The 21,341-nt window shown below is 49.3% G+C and overlaps 1 protein-coding gene across 3 annotated transcripts in view; it reads left to right on the top strand.

The window, feature by feature from the left end:
* ITPR1 (inositol 1,4,5-trisphosphate receptor type 1) overlaps positions 1 to 21,341 on the top strand; it is a 160,012-nt gene that overhangs the window by 121,847 nt on the left and 16,824 nt on the right. For all 3 annotated transcript variants that reach the window (XM_050979263.1, XM_050979264.1, XM_050979262.1), the window contains 14 exons: positions 993 to 1,193; positions 2,318 to 2,428; positions 3,718 to 3,813; positions 4,254 to 4,376; positions 5,348 to 5,452; positions 6,365 to 6,557; positions 9,653 to 9,775; positions 12,548 to 12,723; positions 13,378 to 13,542; positions 14,761 to 14,956; positions 15,455 to 15,556; positions 17,462 to 17,601; positions 19,011 to 19,176; positions 20,157 to 20,317. In XM_050979263.1, coding sequence (XP_050835220.1) covers positions 993 to 1,193; positions 2,318 to 2,428; positions 3,718 to 3,813; positions 4,254 to 4,376; positions 5,348 to 5,452; positions 6,365 to 6,557; positions 9,653 to 9,775; positions 12,548 to 12,723; positions 13,378 to 13,542; positions 14,761 to 14,956; positions 15,455 to 15,556; positions 17,462 to 17,601; positions 19,011 to 19,176; positions 20,157 to 20,317 — 2,058 coding nt within the window. The remainder of the gene's footprint in view (positions 1 to 992; positions 1,194 to 2,317; positions 2,429 to 3,717; positions 3,814 to 4,253; positions 4,377 to 5,347; positions 5,453 to 6,364; positions 6,558 to 9,652; positions 9,776 to 12,547; positions 12,724 to 13,377; positions 13,543 to 14,760; positions 14,957 to 15,454; positions 15,557 to 17,461; positions 17,602 to 19,010; positions 19,177 to 20,156; positions 20,318 to 21,341) is intronic.

Below are 21,341 nucleotides of genomic sequence, written 5' to 3'. Positions count from 1 at the left end.
CATAGACAGCGTTTTCCTTTTTTAGCTTCGCCTTCCATTGAATCTGCAATTTCTCTCTCTGTTTGCCTTAAAAGACTCATTAGTCTGACTCAGGCAGAGACAGCCAGGGACAGTGCTGCTCTCTGGGCTGGCAGGAAAGACCCTGCTGGTTCCATACTCCATGGCTCCTGTTCCTCTCAGGGCTTTTTCACCCTGGAATTGCTGTTACCTGCTAGAATTAAGCTGAATAAGAGTTTTCCTGCTGAAACTTGAAGGAAAAACAAGTGGTAGTGGCTGGTAATCTTTGCAGCACTGCTGGGAATGCACTGGCAAACAGCATCTGAGTCACTGGGAGATTGGTTTTCATTAGTTGTCCTTCAGTTTTGGGTGGGTTTGGTGCTTTTCTATGTTTGTAATATAGGAGAAATAACAGCAGAAAGCTGTTAAATCCACGGTGGCAAATCTGGCTTTTCATTAGAGGAGCTGCCCCTAATCAGCAGCTTCAAGCAGGAATCACAATAACGATGTGGAAAGAAATGCAGTGGAGAGAATTCCATTTTGAGGCACCTTCCTTCAAGGTGTGCACTCAGGTCCCTGTTGTGCAGGTGGAGCTGCTGTGAGGCCCCAGCCAGGGAATCCAGAGAGATCTGGGAGGAGGGAGCCTTGAGTGATGCTGGGCAGGGAAGTGCAGCAGGTGGAGTGAAGCTTCCAGGCTCCAGAGAGCTTCCCCAGAGTGCCTGTGCTGTGCTGGGTGTGTCAGGCTCTAATGGATCTCTCTCTTCATGGGATGCACTCTGTTCACTGCTGGGACAGCATGAGGCCAGCAAGCTGCTCAGGAGAGCAGCACGTTGCAAATAAGCCCTGGAAAGAGGCTTAAACTGCTTGTACAGTGAGCCAGAGCAATCCACCATGCAGTGGAATTGGGGATGGATGAACTTAATAAACACTATCAGCCAAAGAGCATTTTGCATGGTTTTTTCCCCTCCCTCATGGCTTTGACACTCTCCCCACAGAATTTCCTACGCTGCCAGAACAACAAGACAAACTACAACCTGGTGTGTGAGACACTGCAGTTCCTGGACTGCATCTGTGGGAGCACGACTGGGGGACTTGGGCTGCTGGGTCTGTATATAAATGAGAAAAACGTGGCACTGATCAACCAGACGCTGGAAAGTTTGACTGAGTACTGTCAGGGGCCCTGCCACGAGAACCAGGTAATGAACCCAGAGCTGGGAAATGCATCCCCCTTTCTCCCTGGGCCCAGCTCTGCTAGCCTGCTGCTGTCTTACAACACTGCCCACCTTATTTCCCCCCAAGCTGGAGGATTTTTTTGTTTATAAATTCTCATAATCAACTTGTCTTTCTCAGGGCCCCCTCTGAGGAGTTGAAGCACTCAAAGCAGTGGAAGTATTTCTGCTTTGCTAAGATCTGTTTCATTAGACTGGACAGGGAGAGTGGGGAATTGCTGTACTTCATATAATCCCACAATGGGGTGGGAGGACCCAAAATCCCACCCAGTGCCAGCCCTGCCATGGCAGGGACACCTCCCACTGTCCCAGGCTGCTCCAAGCCCCAGTGTCCAGCCTGGCCCTGGGCACTGCCAGGGATCCAGGGGCAGCCCCAGCTGCTCTGGGCACCCTGTGCCAGTTTCTACCTATTCTCTCCATTTCCTTATTAATTGAACCATAATATTGTCCTGAAAGACTGGAGTGTGATTTTTCTTTCTTGTCTCTGCAAGGGGATGTGTGAGGCTGTGCATGCCAGGGAGAGCTGTCAGTGTCCCTCTGCTCTCTGGGTCAGGTGGAATCAAACCCTTCAGGTGTTCTAGGTGTGGAGTTCAAGGACAGAGCAGGAATCTCTCTCTGGATTTTGAATCCAGCAAGCTGCTGTTTGTGCAGTTTAGGTACAGACCATTCCAAGAGCAGGGCTGAAGGGTAGGCAGGAGGTTATGGAAATTCCCTTTCTTTGTGCAGACAGCACTGAAGTAGGTGTTGATTGGCACATTTATAATAAAGAAAACTCTCCCTAATCTCAGTGAAGCACTGTTCCTCCAGCCTGCAGCTTTGGCATGGAAATGCTTCATTTATCAGCTGTGGTTCTCCTGCTTCCTGAGCCCGGGGGCTCCAGCAGGACCATGGCTGAGGAGAGGAAAGGCTTGGAACAAAATGCCTCAAATCTTTTGTTGTTGCCCTGCCTGGAGCTCTGTGTGCAGTTTTCCAGCTCGGGCAGCCCACGAGGTGATGACAGAGGGGACTCAGCTGCTCTGGAGGGGTCACCAGCCCGGGCTGTGCTTGTAGTGCAGGCAATTAGTGACGCCTGATGACTTTTCTTTGGCCAGAACTGCATTGCTACCCACGAGTCCAACGGCATTGACATCATCACAGCATTAATTCTCAATGACATCAACCCTCTGGGAAAAAAGAGGATGGACCTCGTGTTGGAGCTGAAGGCAAGTGAATGCTCTGTGTGAGGCACGTTAACAGTGGGATAAAATGTGATTTTACTGTTAAAATGATGTGGGTGTTTGTTATATCCCAATAGTCATAAGTGCCCAAAAATGATATACATCAGTGAGCTGCAGGCAGTGCCCAAAGATTGTTTGTCACAGGTATTTCATCTTTTAAATGATGACATGGAGCCACCAGTTCTCACATGGGGGATGCAGGCAGTCAGCATATGCTGAGGAATCCTAAAATCACTTCCTGTAAAAAATCTAAAGCTGATGAAAACTCTGCCATTGTTGCCGAGCTTTTACATGGACAGTGGAAGTGAAATTTCTCGTGTTGCAACTACTTTCCTAACACTTTATTGGTGTTGTTTAATAGGTTGACATTAAATCAACAATTCTTTATGGCTGTCCATATTAATGCTGAAATAATTAGCCCTGCTGCTGCTTTCAAAACACAAAAACACAGGAGCAGGTTCCCCTCTAGCAACAGCAGTCCCAGAGCACTCTTGCTTCAGCCTGTGCTTAAGAAATATTTCCTTTCTGACTTATTGCCCTGCCTGACACTGCAGAGTCTCCTTGTTTTCCGTTGCCCACTCACACCATTATTATGGGTAATGTGGGTTTTTTATTATTGTAAATAAAAAATGCTTTTAGGCTCGATTAGTGTTATACTTCAAAATTAAATACTTTTATTGGGTTTTATTGTCAGGCATGATGGATTTTAATCTTAATTGTTCGTATTAAAGTAGTCTGGTGCCTTGTGGTAGTTTCCCATTTCCTCCCTGTGTTCCTTGGCGTGAGCAGACTGCAGAGTGACTTCAGTTAAAAGCAGCAAAGCACATCTGTGTCTTCAGCCCTGGCTGTCCCTTGATTTAATCAGCAGCATCTCCAGCAGAGCTGAGCTGCACCATTTGGGAGCTCAGCGCTTGTGGTGATGCTGCAGTATCCTTAAATCAAAACAAAACAACACGAGCGTGAAAACAGCAGCATGTTTAGAAATTTACACCTTGGCTGGGGCTAATTTGATGTCTTTCAATGAGTAGGATTTGGGCAATAAACTGCTGAAATATCTGTTAAGTTGTGTAGGTCAGTAATGAGAGGAGAGAGAGGGCTTGGTGAGGTGAGGCTGTGAGAGCCCTGGGCTGGCTGGCACACTCTGCCTGCAGTGGCTGCTGCCTGTGGGACCCGTGGCCCTGAAGCCCTTCTGGCAGCACAGTGGTGCCACTCAGGCTGGGTACACTCATTTTTTGGCTCGTGGCAGTGATTCCATTGCTTTTCCCTGCCCTCAGAACAACGCTTCCAAGCTGCTCCTGGCCATCATGGAGAGCAGGCACGACAGTGAGAACGCAGAGAGGATTCTCTACAACATGAGGCCCAAGGAGCTGGTGAGTCCTGGGACCCCTCCCCAGCTCCTGGCTCTTCATTTGCACAGGAGACAGAGAAGTGACCATCCCTTGTGGCCCCAGAGCTGTCCAGTGAGCCCTAGCAGGGTTTTGGGGCTGGTTCATGTGTGAGCAGGTGAAACACAAGCAGGAGATCCAAGCACCATTGACTCGTCCCAGTGCTTGGGGCTGCACTGGAGCTGAGCTCAGAACGTGGTGCAGGTGCAGAGAGGGTGGTCCTGAATGTGTTACCTTCAGGGAAACCTGAGGTTCAGTTGGGTGAGCCAGTGAGCTGGGCTGGAGCTGAGTTCAGTTTATCCTGACCTATCCACTGAGCTCCCTTTGAATGTCCTGCTCTGCTCCATTCCCATCCAGGGGTGTGCTGCCCTCAGCACCTTCCACCCTTTGCCTGAACCCCTCTCCTTGCCTGTCTCCTTCTCCAGGTGGAAGTGATCAAGAAGGCTTATCTGCAGGGAGAAGTGGAGTTTGAGGATGGAGAGAACGGGGAGGATGTTGCTGCATCTCCGAGGAACGTGGGACACAACATTTATATCTTGGCTCATCAGGTAGAGTTCCACCACGAGTCCCAAACTGGGAAAGGCCACTCTGCTTCTCCCTGGAACTGTTTTCATGGCTCATCACTGAGGCAGACTCACTGCACATTCTCCTGTTATCAGAGCAAATCCTAATTTTAATCAGAAACAAAAATAGTTTAATACAAGAAAATTTTGGGAATTTTCTTTTATCGTGGGAAGCAGGCAGGCTCTGGACCGAGCTCCTGAGGACACGTGGCTCAATGCTTGGCAGCACTCAGCAGCAGTGTATTATTTTTCAGCTGTATCAAAGGTTACTTTATACTCCCAAAGAAATTCTCCTCACAGATCAATTAAAGTGTAATCAGAAATCTCGGTCCTTGCCACATTCTCTCTCTGCTGGAGCCAAGCAGAGCCATTGTGTTGATACAATGTGTGTTTGAAAGGCGAAAAACCAAAGGGGAGAAAACTGTATCTAAATCTCCTTAATATATTGGTGCTACATCTCTCACTGTGTTAGAGACTTCTTGTTCCTCCAGCATCAGAGCAGACAGACCCTCACTGTGCTGCAGGATGAATTTGGAGCATCCAGCAGCATTTTTGGAGCAGTGCTCTGTACATCTGCTGCTCAGTTGATGCAGATTTTCTCTCTGTCCCTGCCTGGACCTTTGGGTGATGAGCACACCTTTGGGTTGGGGTGGTGTGGGACAGACCGAATGTGAATCTCTGTGTTATCAGAAAGATTCCAGGCAAAGGGTGGGAGAGGATGGGGAAAAGAGGAGTACAACACTGGCATTAAAGAAATACATATTTGAATCATTCTGACTTGCTCCCAAAATAGAGCTGCAGGGTGTCTGGTTGGAACAGAACAAGCCTTCTGTCAACTTTGCCCTTTCCTAGCAGCTGACTGCGTACTATTTCTTTTTTTATGCCAAAAATCAGAAATTTAATATCACAGAGAGACATCTGGTGTCTCCCACTCCCTGTGCATTCCTTTATTTTAGTTGGCTCGTCACAACAAAGAGCTGCAGAGCATGCTGAAGCCAGGGGGTCAGATCGAGGGGGACGAGGCGCTGGAGTTCTACGCCAAGCACACGGCCCAGATCGAGGTAGGGAACCCCAGGGCTGAGCCCGGGGAGGGCAGCCCCAGGGCAATATTCATGGTGCTGCCAGGGCTCTGCCTGCCTGTCTGTGGACTGTTGTCTCTGCTACAGAACATGCAGAGAGAGTTATTTATTTAATTCCCTGGCAGTGGCGGGGGGAGCTATTCCTGAGCTGTCATGTGTGGGCTCGGGGATGGAGCTGAGCAGAGCTCTCTTGGCAGCAGGAAGTGTGGCTTCACTTCTGTTACATTTTGGCCGGTGCTGTTGCTGAATCCAGAAAGTTTGTGATAGCTTTTTGCCACTCTTTCTGGATTCAAATGACAGTTTGGCCTCGTGTGCCATCTAAGAGCTTTATAAAAGTGAAATGTTCACAGATCTGGAGATGTCCTGGAAGAGCTGTGGCTGCCCTATCCCTGGAAATGTCCCAGCCCAGGTTGGACAGGGCTTGGAGCAGCCTGGGACACTGGAAGGTGTCCTTGCCCATGGCCGGGGTGGCACTGGATGGGCTTTAAGGTCCTTCCAGCCCAAACCAGTGCATGGTTCTGTGACTCCCCAAAATTCTGTAGTAAGCAATACAGATATAACTGTTATTCCTTGTACTTGCCCAAATCTGGCTCAAATTTGCCAACATTCTTGAACTGGGCCACCACATTGCTCTGAACTCAATCCCAGCTTTGATGTGGGGTTCTCTGGGCCCCTTGAAATCCCAGCTAAGACCAGTACTGCCAGAATAAGACCACTGCCTAGAAATTACAATCCTGGAGCTAAATGAAGACCTGCTCTGAAAGGTAAATTAAATACAATCTGTGTCAAGCTGCTGTTCCTCGGAAATGTGTGTGCTGGTTTGAAAGGGGGAGCAAAACAGGCAGGAGACCAAGAGCTAGGAGGGTTGAGAAGGACTGACTGGCTGCTGTGCAGATTGTCAGGTCGGACCGCACCATGGAGCAGATCGTGTTCCCCGTGCCCAGCATCTGCGAGTTCCTCACCAAGGAGTCCAAGCTGCGCATCTACTACACCACGGAGAGGGACGAGCAGGGCAGCAAGATCAACGACTTCTTCCTCAAGTCTGAGGACCTCTTCAACGAGATGAACTGGCAGAAGAAACTGCGAGGTGGGTCAGTGCTGCTCCACGTGGGGCAGAGCACTGAGGCTGTATTCCAATAGAGAGAGAAGCCAGAAAACATTCCCCTGAAAGCTCTCCAGTTTTTGGAAGATGCAGCCTCCTTTTTATCCCAGTTTCCCAGCCTCACTTCCCTTCTCTCTGTCCCCATTAACTAAAGTACTTAAAAAATACAAACTCCCCCAATACACCTGATACTGAAAATTTCCCTCTAATGTATAATATAACCCTCCCTTTTAATTTTTAATTCTTACAGAATTTAAGTTTTTCTTCCCCATTGTTTCTTTCATCTTTCAATGTCTGATTTCGTTTATCAGCAAACCTAAAGTTTATTTGTAAAAGCAAATCTCTTTTTCCATTCATCAATCAGTAAAATCCTTCCCATTCTTTCTTTTATCTCCCAGTAGCAGTTTTATCTACCAGCAGACCCACAACTTGTTTGTACAAACAAATGCCCTGTTCCTCTCAGGGTTTTGGGGTTTGAAGCCTTGGCTGAGCAGCAGGTGGTTCCCCAGTGTGACCATCCTCAGGAATGGTCTGCCAGGGCTGCTCCCCTGCACGGGGCTGGGATAAAGGCAGGCTGAATGCTGGGGCAGCAGGGACCCTCTGCAGGGCATCCAGGGCAGAGAGGAGGGAGCAGAAGAGCTCATCCTTTTTGAGATCCAGCAGGAAGGAGAGAATGTGTGGAGGAGTAGCTGAAATGAGGATTCAGGGAGAACCCAGCTGAGGAGAGAGCAGTGGCCTGTGCTGGATGCAGGGGGAGTAAGGCTGGGGAATGCAGCGAGGTTGGACATTGTAAAGGTTGGACTGTAAAGGTCTTTTCCAGCTGTAAAGGCTCTGTAGGCTCATGGCATCTCTAGGGATGGAGATGTTCAAGAACAAGTTAAAGATGGATTTCTGAGTAATTGTAAAGTAGAATTCATCCTTTTTTGGCAAGTAGACTGGCTGACAGGTTGATGAGTCCTTTCCATCCCTGTGATGCTAAAATGTCTGAACACAGGTGCTTTCAAGCACTGATTTTCCCTCTAAGGATCCAACTGGCAGCTGGGAAATCCTTTAAAATTATATTTTAATTCACAGAGTGCCACCACGTCCCCCAGTAAACCTTTGAGTTCATTTGCTTAATGTTTTGGTTCTTGTTCACCTGAAGGCTGAGTGCTGCAGCTGAGGCTCAGTGGGCAGTGCTGAGCACTGAGCAGCAGTGACCCTGTGAAGGGGAGATAAGGCAGCTCCTCCCTGCTGGACTCAGCCCCTGCCATCTGAGAGCCCTGCTGCTCCCTCCCCTGCACCAGCTCCACTCCAGCTTTAGTGCAAGGACTGCCCTGGACCCCCCTCCTGGGGCAGGTGTGGGACTGCTTCCAAAAATCTGAGAGCTCTGCAGGAAATCTGGGAGTGTGACATCCTAAACAAATTGCAATTTCAGCAGCATCCATGTATTGTTAGATTTGGTTGTTTGAGTCACTTTGTCTTCGAGTCTGTCTCCAAGCAAGCTGTGGAGGCATCCATCATTAACAACAGGCCACAAATTAGCCAAGATCCACCTGCAGAAGTGGAGAATATTTCTTTTTTTTTTTTTTCCTTTTAAAGAACTGGAATAATTTATTCTGTCTCTAATATCCAGGTCTTGTCTGTTCTCTGATTTTTTGCATTTATAGAGTTGTTTCTCCCATTTTCAGTAGTTTGTGTTGGAGCTGTGACCTCTGGCAGCGCTGTGTGTGCTCACATGATGCCAGTTAGAGTCTATTCAACCCTCAAAAAGACTTCTAAAATAAAGATCCATGTACTTCTCCCTTCAGCTCATGCTGCTGGCCCATAATCTGAGCACCAGAAGTCTCTTAATTGTTAATTAAGATTGGAAATGAGCTGCCAAAGGCAGGCAGAAGCACCAGGCAGACAAAGAGTCAGTGTCCATCACCAAAGGAAGGTTTCAAGTTAAACCTGGACCTTTATAATCACCCTTATAGAATCCTATATAAATAAATTAAGCCTGGTTACACATTATTCCAGTCAAAAGGAAATTGAGAACATTGAGGTATTGTGGAATTCTTTACCCCTTTGTTAGCTGGGGGTGTTAGAGGAGGGGATTTTCTGGGGAGAGGTGGTGGCTGCTGCAAGGCTCAGAACTCCTGCATGATATAAATTATCATTTAGCCCAAAGTCTGCATTTTCAGCTTCTTCCTAAATTCTACTGAGAGCTTTTTCTTTGCTCTCTGATATCTAAACCAGCTGCCTCGTTCCACCAGGGCAAACCAGTCCTTTCCCTTTGAGAGCATTTTAAATGGATTTCTTTCCCTGCTCTAGATTTCAGGAGGACTCAGTTTGCTGGGCAGTAAGCCTGCAGGAGCCAAAATCAGGGGATTTGGCCTGGATGCAGAGGGAATTACTGCAAGGCAGCTTTGTTGGGTTCACCACCACTTCAGCAAAGGAATCTTTCTGCTTTCTGCCTCTTGGTTGTGGCTGCAGGGATTATTAAAATTAGGAGTCTTTTGGAGAAGTGTTTCTGGGTACCATTAAGGATTTAAATGTGCTGTTGGTTGTACACTGAGCTCTGGGCAGATGTGCTGAGTCCTTTGCCCCCGGGGCAGAGGGGAGGCCAGGGAGCTTCACCCCCTGCTTATTCTGGGGCTATTTTGGGCTGTTCTCAGCAGAAAGTGAATTTGCAGGTGGCACTGCCTGGTGCAGGTGAGCTGCTGGCAGCAGCAGAACACAGGGGGATGGGGCTGGAGCTCATTTTCCTCCTCCAAATTGTTCTTGCTGTGACTCTGAGTACAAAGTATGTTATTAGGGGAGACCTCAAGTGCTTGATCTCTGCAGTTCCTCAGCTTGTTCTCTTGCTGCTGCCAAACCATGTTGGAAACAGGGATCCTTTGCCTTAAAGCACCACCTAGGAAACTTGAAGGGCCCCCAAGATAAAGGATAATTAAAAAAACTTCAGAATAAGCCATGAATGTTATTACTTTTGATGCTGTGCTTTTGGGCAAACTGAAAACAAACTTGTTTTGGTGGTGATATATATATTTTTTTTATAGAGACCTCTTATTTTTACTAAACCCTCCATTAAAGAGAAATCATTTTCTCTCTTCCAGCTCAGCCTTTCCTGTACTGGTGTGCTCGGAACATGTCCTTCTGGAGCAGCATTTCCTTCAACCTGGCTGTCCTCATGAACCTGCTCGTGGCATTTTTCTACCCATTCAAGGGAATTCGAGGAGGTACTGATATTTACCAAAAAAAACATGTGAGCAAATAAGGTGAAATGAGCCAAATTCTGCTCTCCCCACTCGTGTCTATGCACTGCTGTTTACATCAGTGGGGGTAGGAGAACAGAATTTGGCTTTTTACACTGCCTTGTTTTAAACTCTGCTGTTCTTTCTTGAGACATTTTTAAGGAAAATGTAGAGCCATGCTTTTTCTTAGGGGAAAAAATTACCTGAGACAAACATCCTCCTCTAATTGCTCGACTGTTCTTCTTCAGTTTCAAGTCCTGTAATTAAGGATTGAGCTAAAAATAGGTGAAATGTTGAATGTGTTGTTTTCCTTGGGCTTGCAGTTTATTAATGGCATTTTCCAGACACTTTTCCTGGTGCTCCAGGGGGGCTGTGAGTGCTGGGGGTGGGTGACAATGTCCTGCCTTGCCAGGGGGAGCAGTGACCAGCAGGAATCCGTGGAGGATGAGGGAGAGGAGCCCCTTTGGCACTGCCTGCCCCAGGGGTGTGGGGAGCAGAGCATTCCCTCAGGGAGCAGGGTGCCACATTCCTGCCTCCAGTTCTGGGCTGGCTCCGTGGGATTGCACAGTGCCAGGTCCCTGGTGGCTCTCAGAGCCAGCTCAGTGACACTGAGCAGATGCAGCCTGTCCCCAGAGCTGCACCCTGGCAGGGCAGGGCTGGGGTCCTGCACTGGGGAATCTGCAGGGATGCTCCAGCAGTGCCACAGCATCGCTTGCAGAGTGATGGGAATGTCTGCTCAGGAGCTTTTTCCTTGTGTGTAGGGGGTTTGCATCCTGAAAAAGCCTGTCAGAGGAATATTTTAGACCAAATTCCAGAGTTCCTGAGAGGGGGAAGAGAACAGTTTCACCTTCTGCCATCAGGACCACCAGGCTGTGGCTGCAGCTGCTGCTCCTCAGTGTCACACCCAGAGTAGGGACAACCCAGATCCTGGCTGGAAGGTTCTGAGAAGCCCAAAGAGCAACTGAATTTCTGTCTCTAGTAGCAAAGATCCCAAGTTAAAAGCAGTGAATTTATGGCTGCCAGGAAGGCTGCTGGTTAAATGAGTTCCCTGAGATTACAAACTGCAAGGCTGGGGGGGGATCCTTTGGCATTTTGAAGGTGCCCTACCCTACATATTTGAAATTCTTTATTTATCAGGTAACATTTTGAGAAAACCTCTTCCTCTCCTAGTTAGAATCCAAAAAGTAAAATAAATAAATACATGTGTATCTTATATTTAGCTTCAAAAAAAAAAAGTCTCTTCCAAACAGACTGTTTGGGGGAAGTTGTCAGTGTCTTGAATTGCTCAGACACGGTGAACTGAGCAGCTGATGAGCATCTGACAGTAGCAGAAGCTGTAAAACTTCTGACTTGAGGAGCAGAAACAAAACTGGATGCCTGGAATTTGGTACTGGAATGGTGAGAATTCCAGAGACAGGCAGAAGTCCCTGCTGGTTGCATGTTCCTCCTGTGCAGGGAGTCCCTGTGCTCCAGCAAGGCTCTGGGGTCAGGGTGGGTGCAGCAGCTGAGCAGTGACCACCCTTAGCTCTGTGTGCCAGGCCAAGGACACTGCTCCCCCCTCTGTCCCTGGCAAGGGGAGGGGAGCCTGTGGCCCTGCTCTGCCCTGAGGTGGCACAGCTGGGTCCCAGGAGGTCCTGGCAGTGCCCTCCTTGTGCTGCTGGGCAGCCTGGGTGTTCCAGGGAGCACCTGAGAGCCTCACTCACTCCAGGTGTTTCTTCAGACCTGCTGGGAGCTGCTGCAACTCCTGAGAGCAAATGAATTCCCAATAAATCTTCCTCAGATTTTAGATGAGTCGTTCCTAAATAAGCTGCTGCACATTTCCTCTGTCCCTCCCCGTGCTGTTGCTGGTTCCCACCCAGTGCCTCCATTCCCAGCTCTGCACCTTGTGCTGTGTGACAGCTCCAGAGCCCAAACTCCCCCCGGGCAGCCAAAACAGCTGTTCAACTTTACGCTTATTAACTTTTAATTTCCATCCATCCTCTGCTGTCTTTATTAATCTGCAGTGATTTGGAACAAGTTTAAATGGCTGCTCATGGTAGTCAGATGAGAGTAATATTTCCTAAGCTGCCTGAATTTGGGAGCAGGGGGAAAATGCCCTGGGTGAGGATCTTGTCAGTCAGACCCAAGTTCTGTGAGGACGTGCTTGCAGAAGGGCTGCAGAGTGCTGTGGCATTTGGGGGATCTTGCTTTTTTTGTTTGTTGAGGAACCAGTTGCTTGAAGGCAAAAAGATTTTAAGTCAGCTTTGAGGAAGAGGTGTCTGCCATTCTGCATAAACCTGGGTAAATGGTGCTTTGGGCTGGGTCTGTTTCATGGCTCTTTCAGGGAAATGTATTTTTAGCTACACAGGCTCAGTGTTGTGTAAGCAGCCAGTCTCAGGGGACAGTCTAAATAGACCCAGAAATAGCAAGAGATGCCAAAAATGGGTGTGAGGGTCTGACCAAAAGCACATCAGGGGGAGTGTCAGGGAGTGTCCTCACCTGCCCAGGCACTGCCTCTGCCCAGCAAGAGGGGCTGCCAAGGGCCCTCAGCACTGAGGTGTGAGCACCACAATGAAGATCCTGCAGCACTTAGCACCTGCATTAGGATTTAGTAAGGAGTTTGTACTGAAAGCCTGCTGCAGGCTCTGGGCTGGGGTGCTGCTGTGCCTCCAGCCCTGGCTGAAGGTGGGTGGGTGATGCCCCAGCCGAGGCAGGACACGGGGCAGTGCTCTGGTGGGTTTGGCTGTGCAGCAATGGGTCTGTTCTGCCCCTGCCCAGGCACGCTGGAGCCCCACCTGTCTGGCCTGCTGTGGACAGCCATGCTCATCTCCCTGGCCATCGTCATCGCCCTGCCCAAGCCCCACGGCATCCGCGCCCTGATCGCCTCCACCATCCTGCGCCTCATCTTCTCCGTGGGGCTGCAGCCCACCCTGTTCCTGCTGGGAGCCTTCAATGTAAGAACCCAGCGGGCTTCTCTGACCTCCTCCTGCCTCTGATGTCAGGGTTCCTTACCTGTGTGTGCAGACGTGGAGCAGAAATAGCCTGGGACCAGGTGTGACAGGAGTAATTCCCTCCCTGGGCTGCTCCTCACACGAGGGCTCTGAGTTGTTCATTTAGTCCTGGTTCCCCAGGCTGCAGACAGAGCTCTGAGGTTTTGCTCACTGTAGGAACAGCTCCAGCTTCAGACAGGCATGGGGAGGAGTCTGTGACCTAAAGCACGAGGTTATTCACCCAAAGTGCCTCAGTATTTATGGGGTTGTGTGAGGCTCACGAGATGATGCACTGTGAGTCTGATGGGGGGGAGCTGGGAAGGGGCTCAGCCTGGAGAAAAGGAGCTCAGGGGGGACCTTGTGGCTCTGCACAGCTCCTGCCAGGAGGGGACAGCCAGGGGGGTCAGGCTGTGCTCCAGGGAACAGGGACAGGAGGAGAGGGAACAACCTCAGGCTGGGCTGGGGAACCTCAGGTTGGACATTAGCAGGAATTTCCCCATGGAAAGGTGGCCAGGCATTGGAAAGGATTGCCCAGCAAAGTGCCTAGTTACCTCCAGCTTGAATAAACACTCTGTGTTCCCCGAGATTGTACCTAATTTCTGGTTGATCTTTCCTTAGGTTTGTAATAAAATCATTTTCCTGATGAGTTTTGTGGGCAACTGCGGAACCTTCACGCGAGGGTACAAGGCCATGATCATGGACGTGGAGTTCCTCTATCACCTGCTGTACCTGCTGATCTGTGCCCTGGGGCTCTTCGTGCACGAGTTCTTTTACAGCCTCTTGGTGGGTGTTTGCTTGGCCCTCAGAACATCTGCTCTGTTTGTGAAGCCCCATCTTGGGCATATCCAGGAGAATTTCTGCTTTTTTGCTGGGAAACTGTTGAACAGACACTGGGAAGAGCCACAGATGAGGTTTTCTTTAGGAGAAGTCACTGAGGGAGACAGCAGAACTCCTGCCACATCCCTTCTGCTGATGTGTGACTTCTTGCACAGACAGATAGGGAGAGGACATGGGGGGATGGATTTAAACCAGAGGAGGAGAGGCTTAGATGAGATATGAGGGAGAAATTGTTCCCTGGCAGGGTGGGCAGGCCCTGGCACAGGTGCCAGAGCAGCTGGGGCTGCCCTGCATCCCTGGCAGTGCCCAAGGCCAGGCTGGACACTGGGGCTGGAGCAGCCTGGCACAGTGGGAGGTGTCCCTGCCATGGGGTAGAATGAGAAGGGCTGTGATGCTTTGCTGTGTTATTATCAATAACTGTAGCACAGTGTCTGTGCTCTTTGAGCAGACTCTGGAGTGTCTCTGGCTGTGCCCAGGCTCCAGCCCTCACAGATGGACACGGATCCTGGCACACATTCCCTCTGTCTGGGGTGGGATTCACCTTGCACAGCACAGTGCTTCTAGAATGGCACTGAGGGAGGGGACCTCGTGGTGGTGGTGAAGATGTGTCACTGTTGAAGCAAAGCTGAATCCCATTCAGAACAGGCTTTTTTTGTGGCTTTGGTTGGTGTTTGCCACATCCTCTGGTACCTGAGCTGGTTGTTTGCTGTGTTCATGGAGGTCCAGTTTAACAAATACCTGTCCTGTGATCCACCAGGATGGGCTGGGCTCTGCTGTGGGCTGTCCCAGACCCAGTGAAAAATGAAGGAAACATCAGCAGAGAAATCTAAATACAGATTTTGGGGAAAGAGTATTGCTTATTTATGAAATGCTCAATAAATTAAGATTTAAAGAAAATAGCAAGTTGCAATTTGAAGTGAGCTGTTTGGAGGCTGCGAGGGGGTAGATAACACTCTCAAATCAAAGGCAGGCAGCAGTGTGTGCTGGCAGCTTGGTGTGTGTCTAGCACCGAGGCAGGAGCACCTGCCTGCAGCGAGGGCTGCTGGCCAGGCTGCTGCAGGGCAGGGCACAGCTGCCTCAGTTCCTCCTGCTCCGAGTGCTCGGGCCAGGGCACGGTGGCAGCAGTGCTGCAGGTGCTCCATGTGCTGCTGTTGCTGTCCCCAGCTCTTTGACCTGGTGTACCGGGAGGAGACGCTGCTCAACGTCATCAAGAGCGTGACGCGCAACGGGCGCTCCATCATCCTGACGGCCGTGCTGGCCCTCATCCTGGTCTACCTGTTCTCCATCGTGGGCTACCTCTTCTTCAAGGATGACTTCATCCTGGAAGTGGACAAGCTCCCCAACGAGACCCTGCTGCCAGGTCAGTGCCAGCAGCTCCTTCCCCTGGCTTGTGTTGGTTCTTGTTCCCCAGGGTATGGACGGGACAAGGGGAATGGGCTCCAGCTGTGCCAGGGGTGCCCGGGTGGGACAGCAGCAGGAATTGCTCATGGAAAGGGTGAGCAGGCCTTGGAAGGGGCTGCCCAGGGAGGTTTGGAGTGCCCATCCCTAAAGGTGTCCAAGGACGTGGCACTCAGTTCTCTGGGATGGGGACAAGGTGGGACGTCAGCCACTAAATGAAGAATCTTGCAGGTCTTTTCCAACCTCAGTGAATCTGGGAAAAAAAAAAGCTTTTGTGGTTGAATTTAAAACCATGGAATGTGTAAATCAGGGAGTAACAGTGCCCTTCTAAACTCTAGGGTAAGATACTGCTCTAAATGCCTTGTAGTTGCACACTGAGTGTGATGGGGAGCCCTGATACCTGAGGAGTCACCTTGCAGGGTGCTGGAGCATCCTCTGATGCAGCATTTTGTGGTTTCAGATCGCACAGAGCCCGGTGAGACCATGACTGGGGAGTTCCTCTACTCAGATGTGTGCAAAGCAGGGAGCAGTGAGAACTGCTCCTCCATCATCCCCTCCGACCGTGAGTACCTCTCTGGGATTCCTAACTCACACCCTGAGTTTGCACTCTCTTTTTACTTAATCACCTTCAATTAAAATAACTTCTTCAGAAAATCCTATGCAATAAATTTGAGAACAAAGCTATCACGAGATTAACTTGAAATAGGATTAATTTAGGCCAGCATAAATAACATCTGTTACATGAAGTGACTAAAGCAGAGAAACTTACAACTAAACCAGACTTCATAAAACACTGCCACACTCTTTAATTTTCTGCATCAATTGCAGAAGGAAGAGATGCAGTTTGCCTCTTTGCAAAGTTTATTATTTTAAAACATGAGGCTATTAAATGTGATCTCAGAGATAATGCCCTGTGAAATATGGTTTATTAGCAGCATTGCTCTGTCTCAAACTAAGGAAACTCTTTTAATATCATGGCAGGAAGTGCTCCATGGATTAAGTAGACAAGGATAGGTCTGGGGGCTTTGGAGATCAAGAAAGTGAGATATTACCTGGGTATTGAAATTTTAGTTCTAGAAAATTTAATTTCCATGTGGGAGATTTACGGTGCTGGCTGGGAGGGGCAGACAGAACATCCCAGTTTCTCTGGGAAGGGCAGCTCTTGCATGGCCACCCAAGGTCAACGATGGCCACCAGCCCTGCTCACAGGAGGAGAGGCTCTGCCTGGCTCAGGGGTCCTCTCTGAGACACTAAAATTCAGCCTTGCTGCAGGAAAAGCTGCTGCTTTAATCTCCTTCATTCTGGCTGCAGGAAGGAAAACTCAGGGATGTTTTTGTATCAGCAATGATCAGCAGAGTGCCAGGGTCTCGTGTGCTCAGGGGTGTTCCTGGTGCCCCAGATTGGGCCAGGTCTCTCGGGTTTTGGTTATTTCAGGGTTGCCCAGGGACTGGGGTCTTCCAGGGCTGCCTGTGGGAAGGTGGGATCTGCTCCTGAGTGTTTTTGTGAGATGTTTAATGGGTGCAGGGGAGTGTGTGAGGTTAGGGAGTGGATTTTAGCAGCTCTGCAAGTGAAGCAGTGAAGTTGGAGCCTCGAGCTGAGCGAAGAGAAGGTCAGAAGAGGTGTGTTGCTTTTCTGGCAGAATGCTGTTTCCACCAGCAGTGATCTTTAGCCATTTGAAAGCTCCGAGTGGAAGTTGCCATTTTGAGTGCAGCCCAAAGGCTGTGCAATCTGTCAGGCACCAGGGGAGAGTGGAAGAGGCAACACTTTGTCCTCTGAGCTGTCAAAAAGCTCGGGTTCTGTATAAACAGGCATCTGCTGAGCTGAGCTGTGCATGCGAGCAGGGATGGGAAGAGATTTCACCGAGTCACAGGCAGCAGTTCAGGCACAAAAGAAAACTGGTGGTGGGGAGAGGAGGGCAGGGAGGAGATCTGCTCCCAGGGGGGCTCTGGAGAGGGTCCAGGGTCTGGAGCATCTCCTGTATGGGCAGAGACTGTTTAGGGCCTGTTTAGTCCAAGGAAGACTGAGAGGGGATCCCATCAATCCTTACAATATCCCCAGGGGGTGTCAGAGGATGGTTTCAGACCCTTCCCAGTGGTTCCCAGTGACAGGACAAGGAGCAGTGGCCGTAAACTAAACCATGAGTTCCACCTCAGCATGAGCTTCTCTGCAGGGAGGGGGCAGAGCCCTGGAGCAGCTGCCCAGGGAATCCTGGAGTGTCCCTCTCTGGGGACATCCCAAACCCACCTGGATGTGCTCTGTGTCACTGCTCCAGGTGACCCTGCTGGGTGATCTGCAGAGGTCCCCCCAACCCCCACTGTTCTGTGATTGTTGGGGAGTGAACCTGCAGGGCTTTGCAGCACAGGCTGGCAGTGTGAAGGGGGGAGAGAGCATACCCAGCAGAGAATGGAGAGGAGGATTTAGAGCTAATCTTGGCTGTGCAACGTGTCTTTGCTTGCTGTGTTCCCAGAGCTGCTCACTGAGGAGATGGAGGAAGAGAACAAGGAGCATACGTGCGAGACGCTGCTGATGTGCATTGTTACTGTTCTGAGTCACGGGCTCAGGAGCGGGGGTGGAGTAGGTGATGTGCTCAGGAAACCTTCCAAAGAGGTAAATTACCAGGGCTGGGGGTGGAGGAGTGCTGCTGAGCAGGGCTGGCATCTGCTGTGCTGGGAGAGCACTGCTCCAAACACACCGAGAGACGTGCTGCTCCTGGGGTGACATCCCTGGGGTGACATCCCTGGGGGTCACACTGAGCTCCAGCCACTCCTCCCAGGCTCTCATTCCTTCTGGGATGTCCCAAGTGGGCCCAGAGAGCAGCAGTGGGGGAGCCAGCAGTGAGCTGGGAGTTGAGGAGCTGAAGGAAGGAGATGAGCACAGATCAGTGAGGGAGGAGCCTGAGGTGGCTCAGGGAGGTGCTGTGCTGGCTGCTGGATGCCAGGGGCACCAGCTTTGGTGGGAGCATCCCTAGGGAGAGCTAATGTGTCAGATGGGAGGGAGGAGAGGACAGGGACCAGGCTGGGCTGGTGGGAGTGTGGGGGAGGAAGGATGAGGTGGTTTGGAGCTGTCATCAGAGTGAGGACCAGGCTAAGCAGCAGGAATTTTCCATAACACCCTCTGGCTCCCCCTCTGACTGCTGTTTAAGCTTTTGTGTCCATCATTTAGGAAGAAATTCTTCCCTGGGAAGGTGGGCAGCCCTGGCACAGGTGCCCAGAGCAGCTGGGGCTGCCCCTGGATCCCTGGCAGTGCCCAAGGCCAGGTTGGACACTGGGGCTGGAGCACCTGGGACAGTGGGAGGTGTCCCTGCCATGGCAGGGGTGGCACTGGGTGGGATTTAGGGTCCCTTCCCACCCATTCTGTGCTGGTTCTGTGATCTGAGGCTCAGGCTGTCACTCCCAAAGCCACACTGGGGGCAGTGCTTTTTTGTTTTACCTGACATTTCAAAGTTTTTTTCTAAAACTTAGCCTTCAGTTACTTTATTCTTAATAATAAATTTGGCACTTGACTGGCAGGATGATTGTGAAAATGGGAGCTGGTTATTTTGGATATTCAGGCCTGCAATAAATGTGGAATGTGCACTGAGAAGTCCAGCTTACATGGCTATTAAATGCAATTAATGGTATTAAATTCCAGTTAAAAACTTTATGGTCCACACTGATCCTCTGTTGATATACTGCAGAGTAATATAAGGATATAATTTGGAAGGGCTTCAGGGAGGGGTGAGAACAAATTTCAATGTGTGAGAGAAGAGATTTTTCTCTTGTGAAAGTGAGAGAAGTCCAAAATCTTGGACACAGGAAGAGCAGCTCTGCAGAGATCCCACACTGGCAGCTGACTAATTTGGCTTTTCTTTCAGTGATTTTTGCATTTTAGTTTCATTTAATGTTCTGAGTTGTGAGTTCTCCTCAGAGAGCATCAACAGGGGAGAACCTCAGGCAGAGGGGTGTGGGGCAGGGTGGTATTAAGGGTGAGATATGTACCTAATTGGGCTGTTAATAATTCCAAAATGTATCTTGCAGGAACCTCTCTTTGCTGCTAGAGTGATCTATGATCTGTTGTTCTTCTTCATGGTCATCATCATTGTCCTGAATTTGATTTTTGGGGTGATCATTGACACCTTTGCTGATTTAAGGAGTGAAAAACAGAAGAAAGAAGAAATTTTAAAAACAACTTGCTTTATTTGTGGTAAGTGTGGAGACACACTTAACAAGAAGGGGTTACTCTGGGTAAGCCAGGGATAGCTGCAGACTCAGAGGAAAAAGCCTTGAATTGCTGGCTGTTCCTCCCTGCATTCCTCAGCCAGTTCATGTTCCTGGGTACCACGTGCACTGCAGCTTGGCAGCAGGAGCAGATGGGGAATGCTCAGGATGCCATTTCTCCTCAAGACTTCAGTTCTTGAAGAACAGTTTCCTATGGGAACAGGAGGGATTTTTATGAGCAGTCACTTTTTCCAAGCGTGCCTGGGGAAGCTGTTCCCACCAGGAGGTTGGGAGTGGAGGTGCTGGGGTTGACTGACATGGTCCTGCCGTGTTGCATAACACACAGCCTGACGGGATAACCTTTGGAAATTTGCTGCAAAGCAAACGTTGCTTTTGCTATCAGTTTGCCCAAAAATAGGAGATGTGTTATGAAATCCAACTAACTGCTTGCCACAGGGTTGTTGCCTTTTTTAACCAAATTTTTTCTGTTATGTATAATAAATATAAGCAGTACTTGTTACACTTTACTCTCTCTTCCTTCTCTTCCTCCTCTTCTTCTCTTTCTTGTCTGACCTTTTTTCCTCTCCTTTCTCTTCTTCTTTCTCCTTTCTCTTCTTCTTTCTCCTTTCTCTTCTTCTTTCTCCTTTCTCTTCTTCTTTCTCCTTTCTCTTCTTCTTTCTCCTTTCTCTTCTTCTTTCTCTCTTCTTCTTTCTCCTTTCTCTCCTTCCTTCTCCTTTCTCTTCTTCTTTCTCTCCTCTCTTCTTCCTTCTCCTTTCTCTCCTTCCTTCTCTCCTTCCTTCTCTCCCTGGGTGTTTGTCACATTTTATCCTGATATCCAGTGTCCATTCCAGAATGACAGTGACTTGCAGAAGTGTAGCAGACTTTAGAACCCAGTTTTGTCCTAGGGCTGATTTCCCTATTTCCCAGCTGGCAAACACTCAGGGTTCTCCCTGTGTCCTCTCACAGGTTTGGAGAGAGATAAGTTTGACAACAAGACAGTGACCTTTGAAGAGCACATTAAGGAAGAGCACAACATGTGGCACTATTTGTGCTTTATTGTCTTAGTGAAAGTCAAAGACTCCACAGAATACACAGGACCAGAGAGTTACGTGGCAGAAATGATCAAGGTGAGTTTGGAGTTTTGTTTTTTTTCCCCTAGATTATACCAATCCAGTGGAATATTGGGTACAGTGCTCTGTATTGTTTTTAATTTATTTTGTAAATGTACCTGTGACTTCCCAGCCCTCAGAGCCCTCTGTGTGTGTGCTGGAGTAGGTGACATTGACTGGTGACAGCCAGGTACTCCCCCTGGCTTGGATCAGGGGAAGAGAAGCTGTTCTGCCTTAAATTCACATTTAGGGGGGAGTCTTTTCAAGCTGGTGGAAGTACCTGAAGCACAACCAACAGGTTATAACCTGTCCTGGTATAAATATCTCCAACTGACTTGTAGGATTTGTTGTCATATGATTGGAGCTTATTATTGTGAAAAACTACAATTAATGTCTACTCAATTGGAAGGGCTTTTAATGAGAGAATTAAAAGCCTCATCTCTGCCAAGCTGCAGGTTCAGAGCTCCTGGAATTACATCCGAAGCCCAGTCACTAATTTGTGTCTTCTGGCTGGCGAGCAAAAGCTGTTTGATTTATAGAATTTCAGTGTGATTTCTTTAGAGCAGAGCACTTTGCTGCCTCCCCTCCCTGCCCATCTGCTGGGAGGTTCCAGCTCCCTGGGGTGGCTCTGTCAATCCCCCCGAGCCCCCTCCGAGGCCAAGCGTGTTATTTTGGGGTCACCAAAGTGTCCGTCCTACTTCTGGAGTTCTGCCTCAGTAATGAGGGCTTAAAGCAATCTTGTGAGCAGTCACCTGATGGAGGATTAGCACAGTGAGATAACCAAGTGCATCACTGCTGCCTTCCAGCCTGCCTGATTATTTTGCTCCCTTCCTTTATCCCCCCACAGCACGCATGACTTCAGGGGGAAGCACTGCACTTCTGAAGGGTTTTTGCTTCTAAAAGACAATTTTGTGTTGTGCTTTTGCTTCTCAGAGATGATTTTGTGCTGTGTTTCTGTTGTTGTTAAAACCAGCTTAAAGAAAGTTTCAATTGGCAACCGATTCATGATTTCAGATGAACGGTTTGGGTTAGATAAGAACCA

This window comes from Serinus canaria, chromosome 12 (assembly GCF_022539315.1).
Source record: "Serinus canaria isolate serCan28SL12 chromosome 12, serCan2020, whole genome shotgun sequence".
Taxonomy (NCBI): Eukaryota; Metazoa; Chordata; class Aves; order Passeriformes; family Fringillidae; genus Serinus; species Serinus canaria.
The sequence above is the reverse complement of the archived record's forward strand: the minus strand, read 5'-3'. Positions and strand labels throughout refer to the sequence as shown.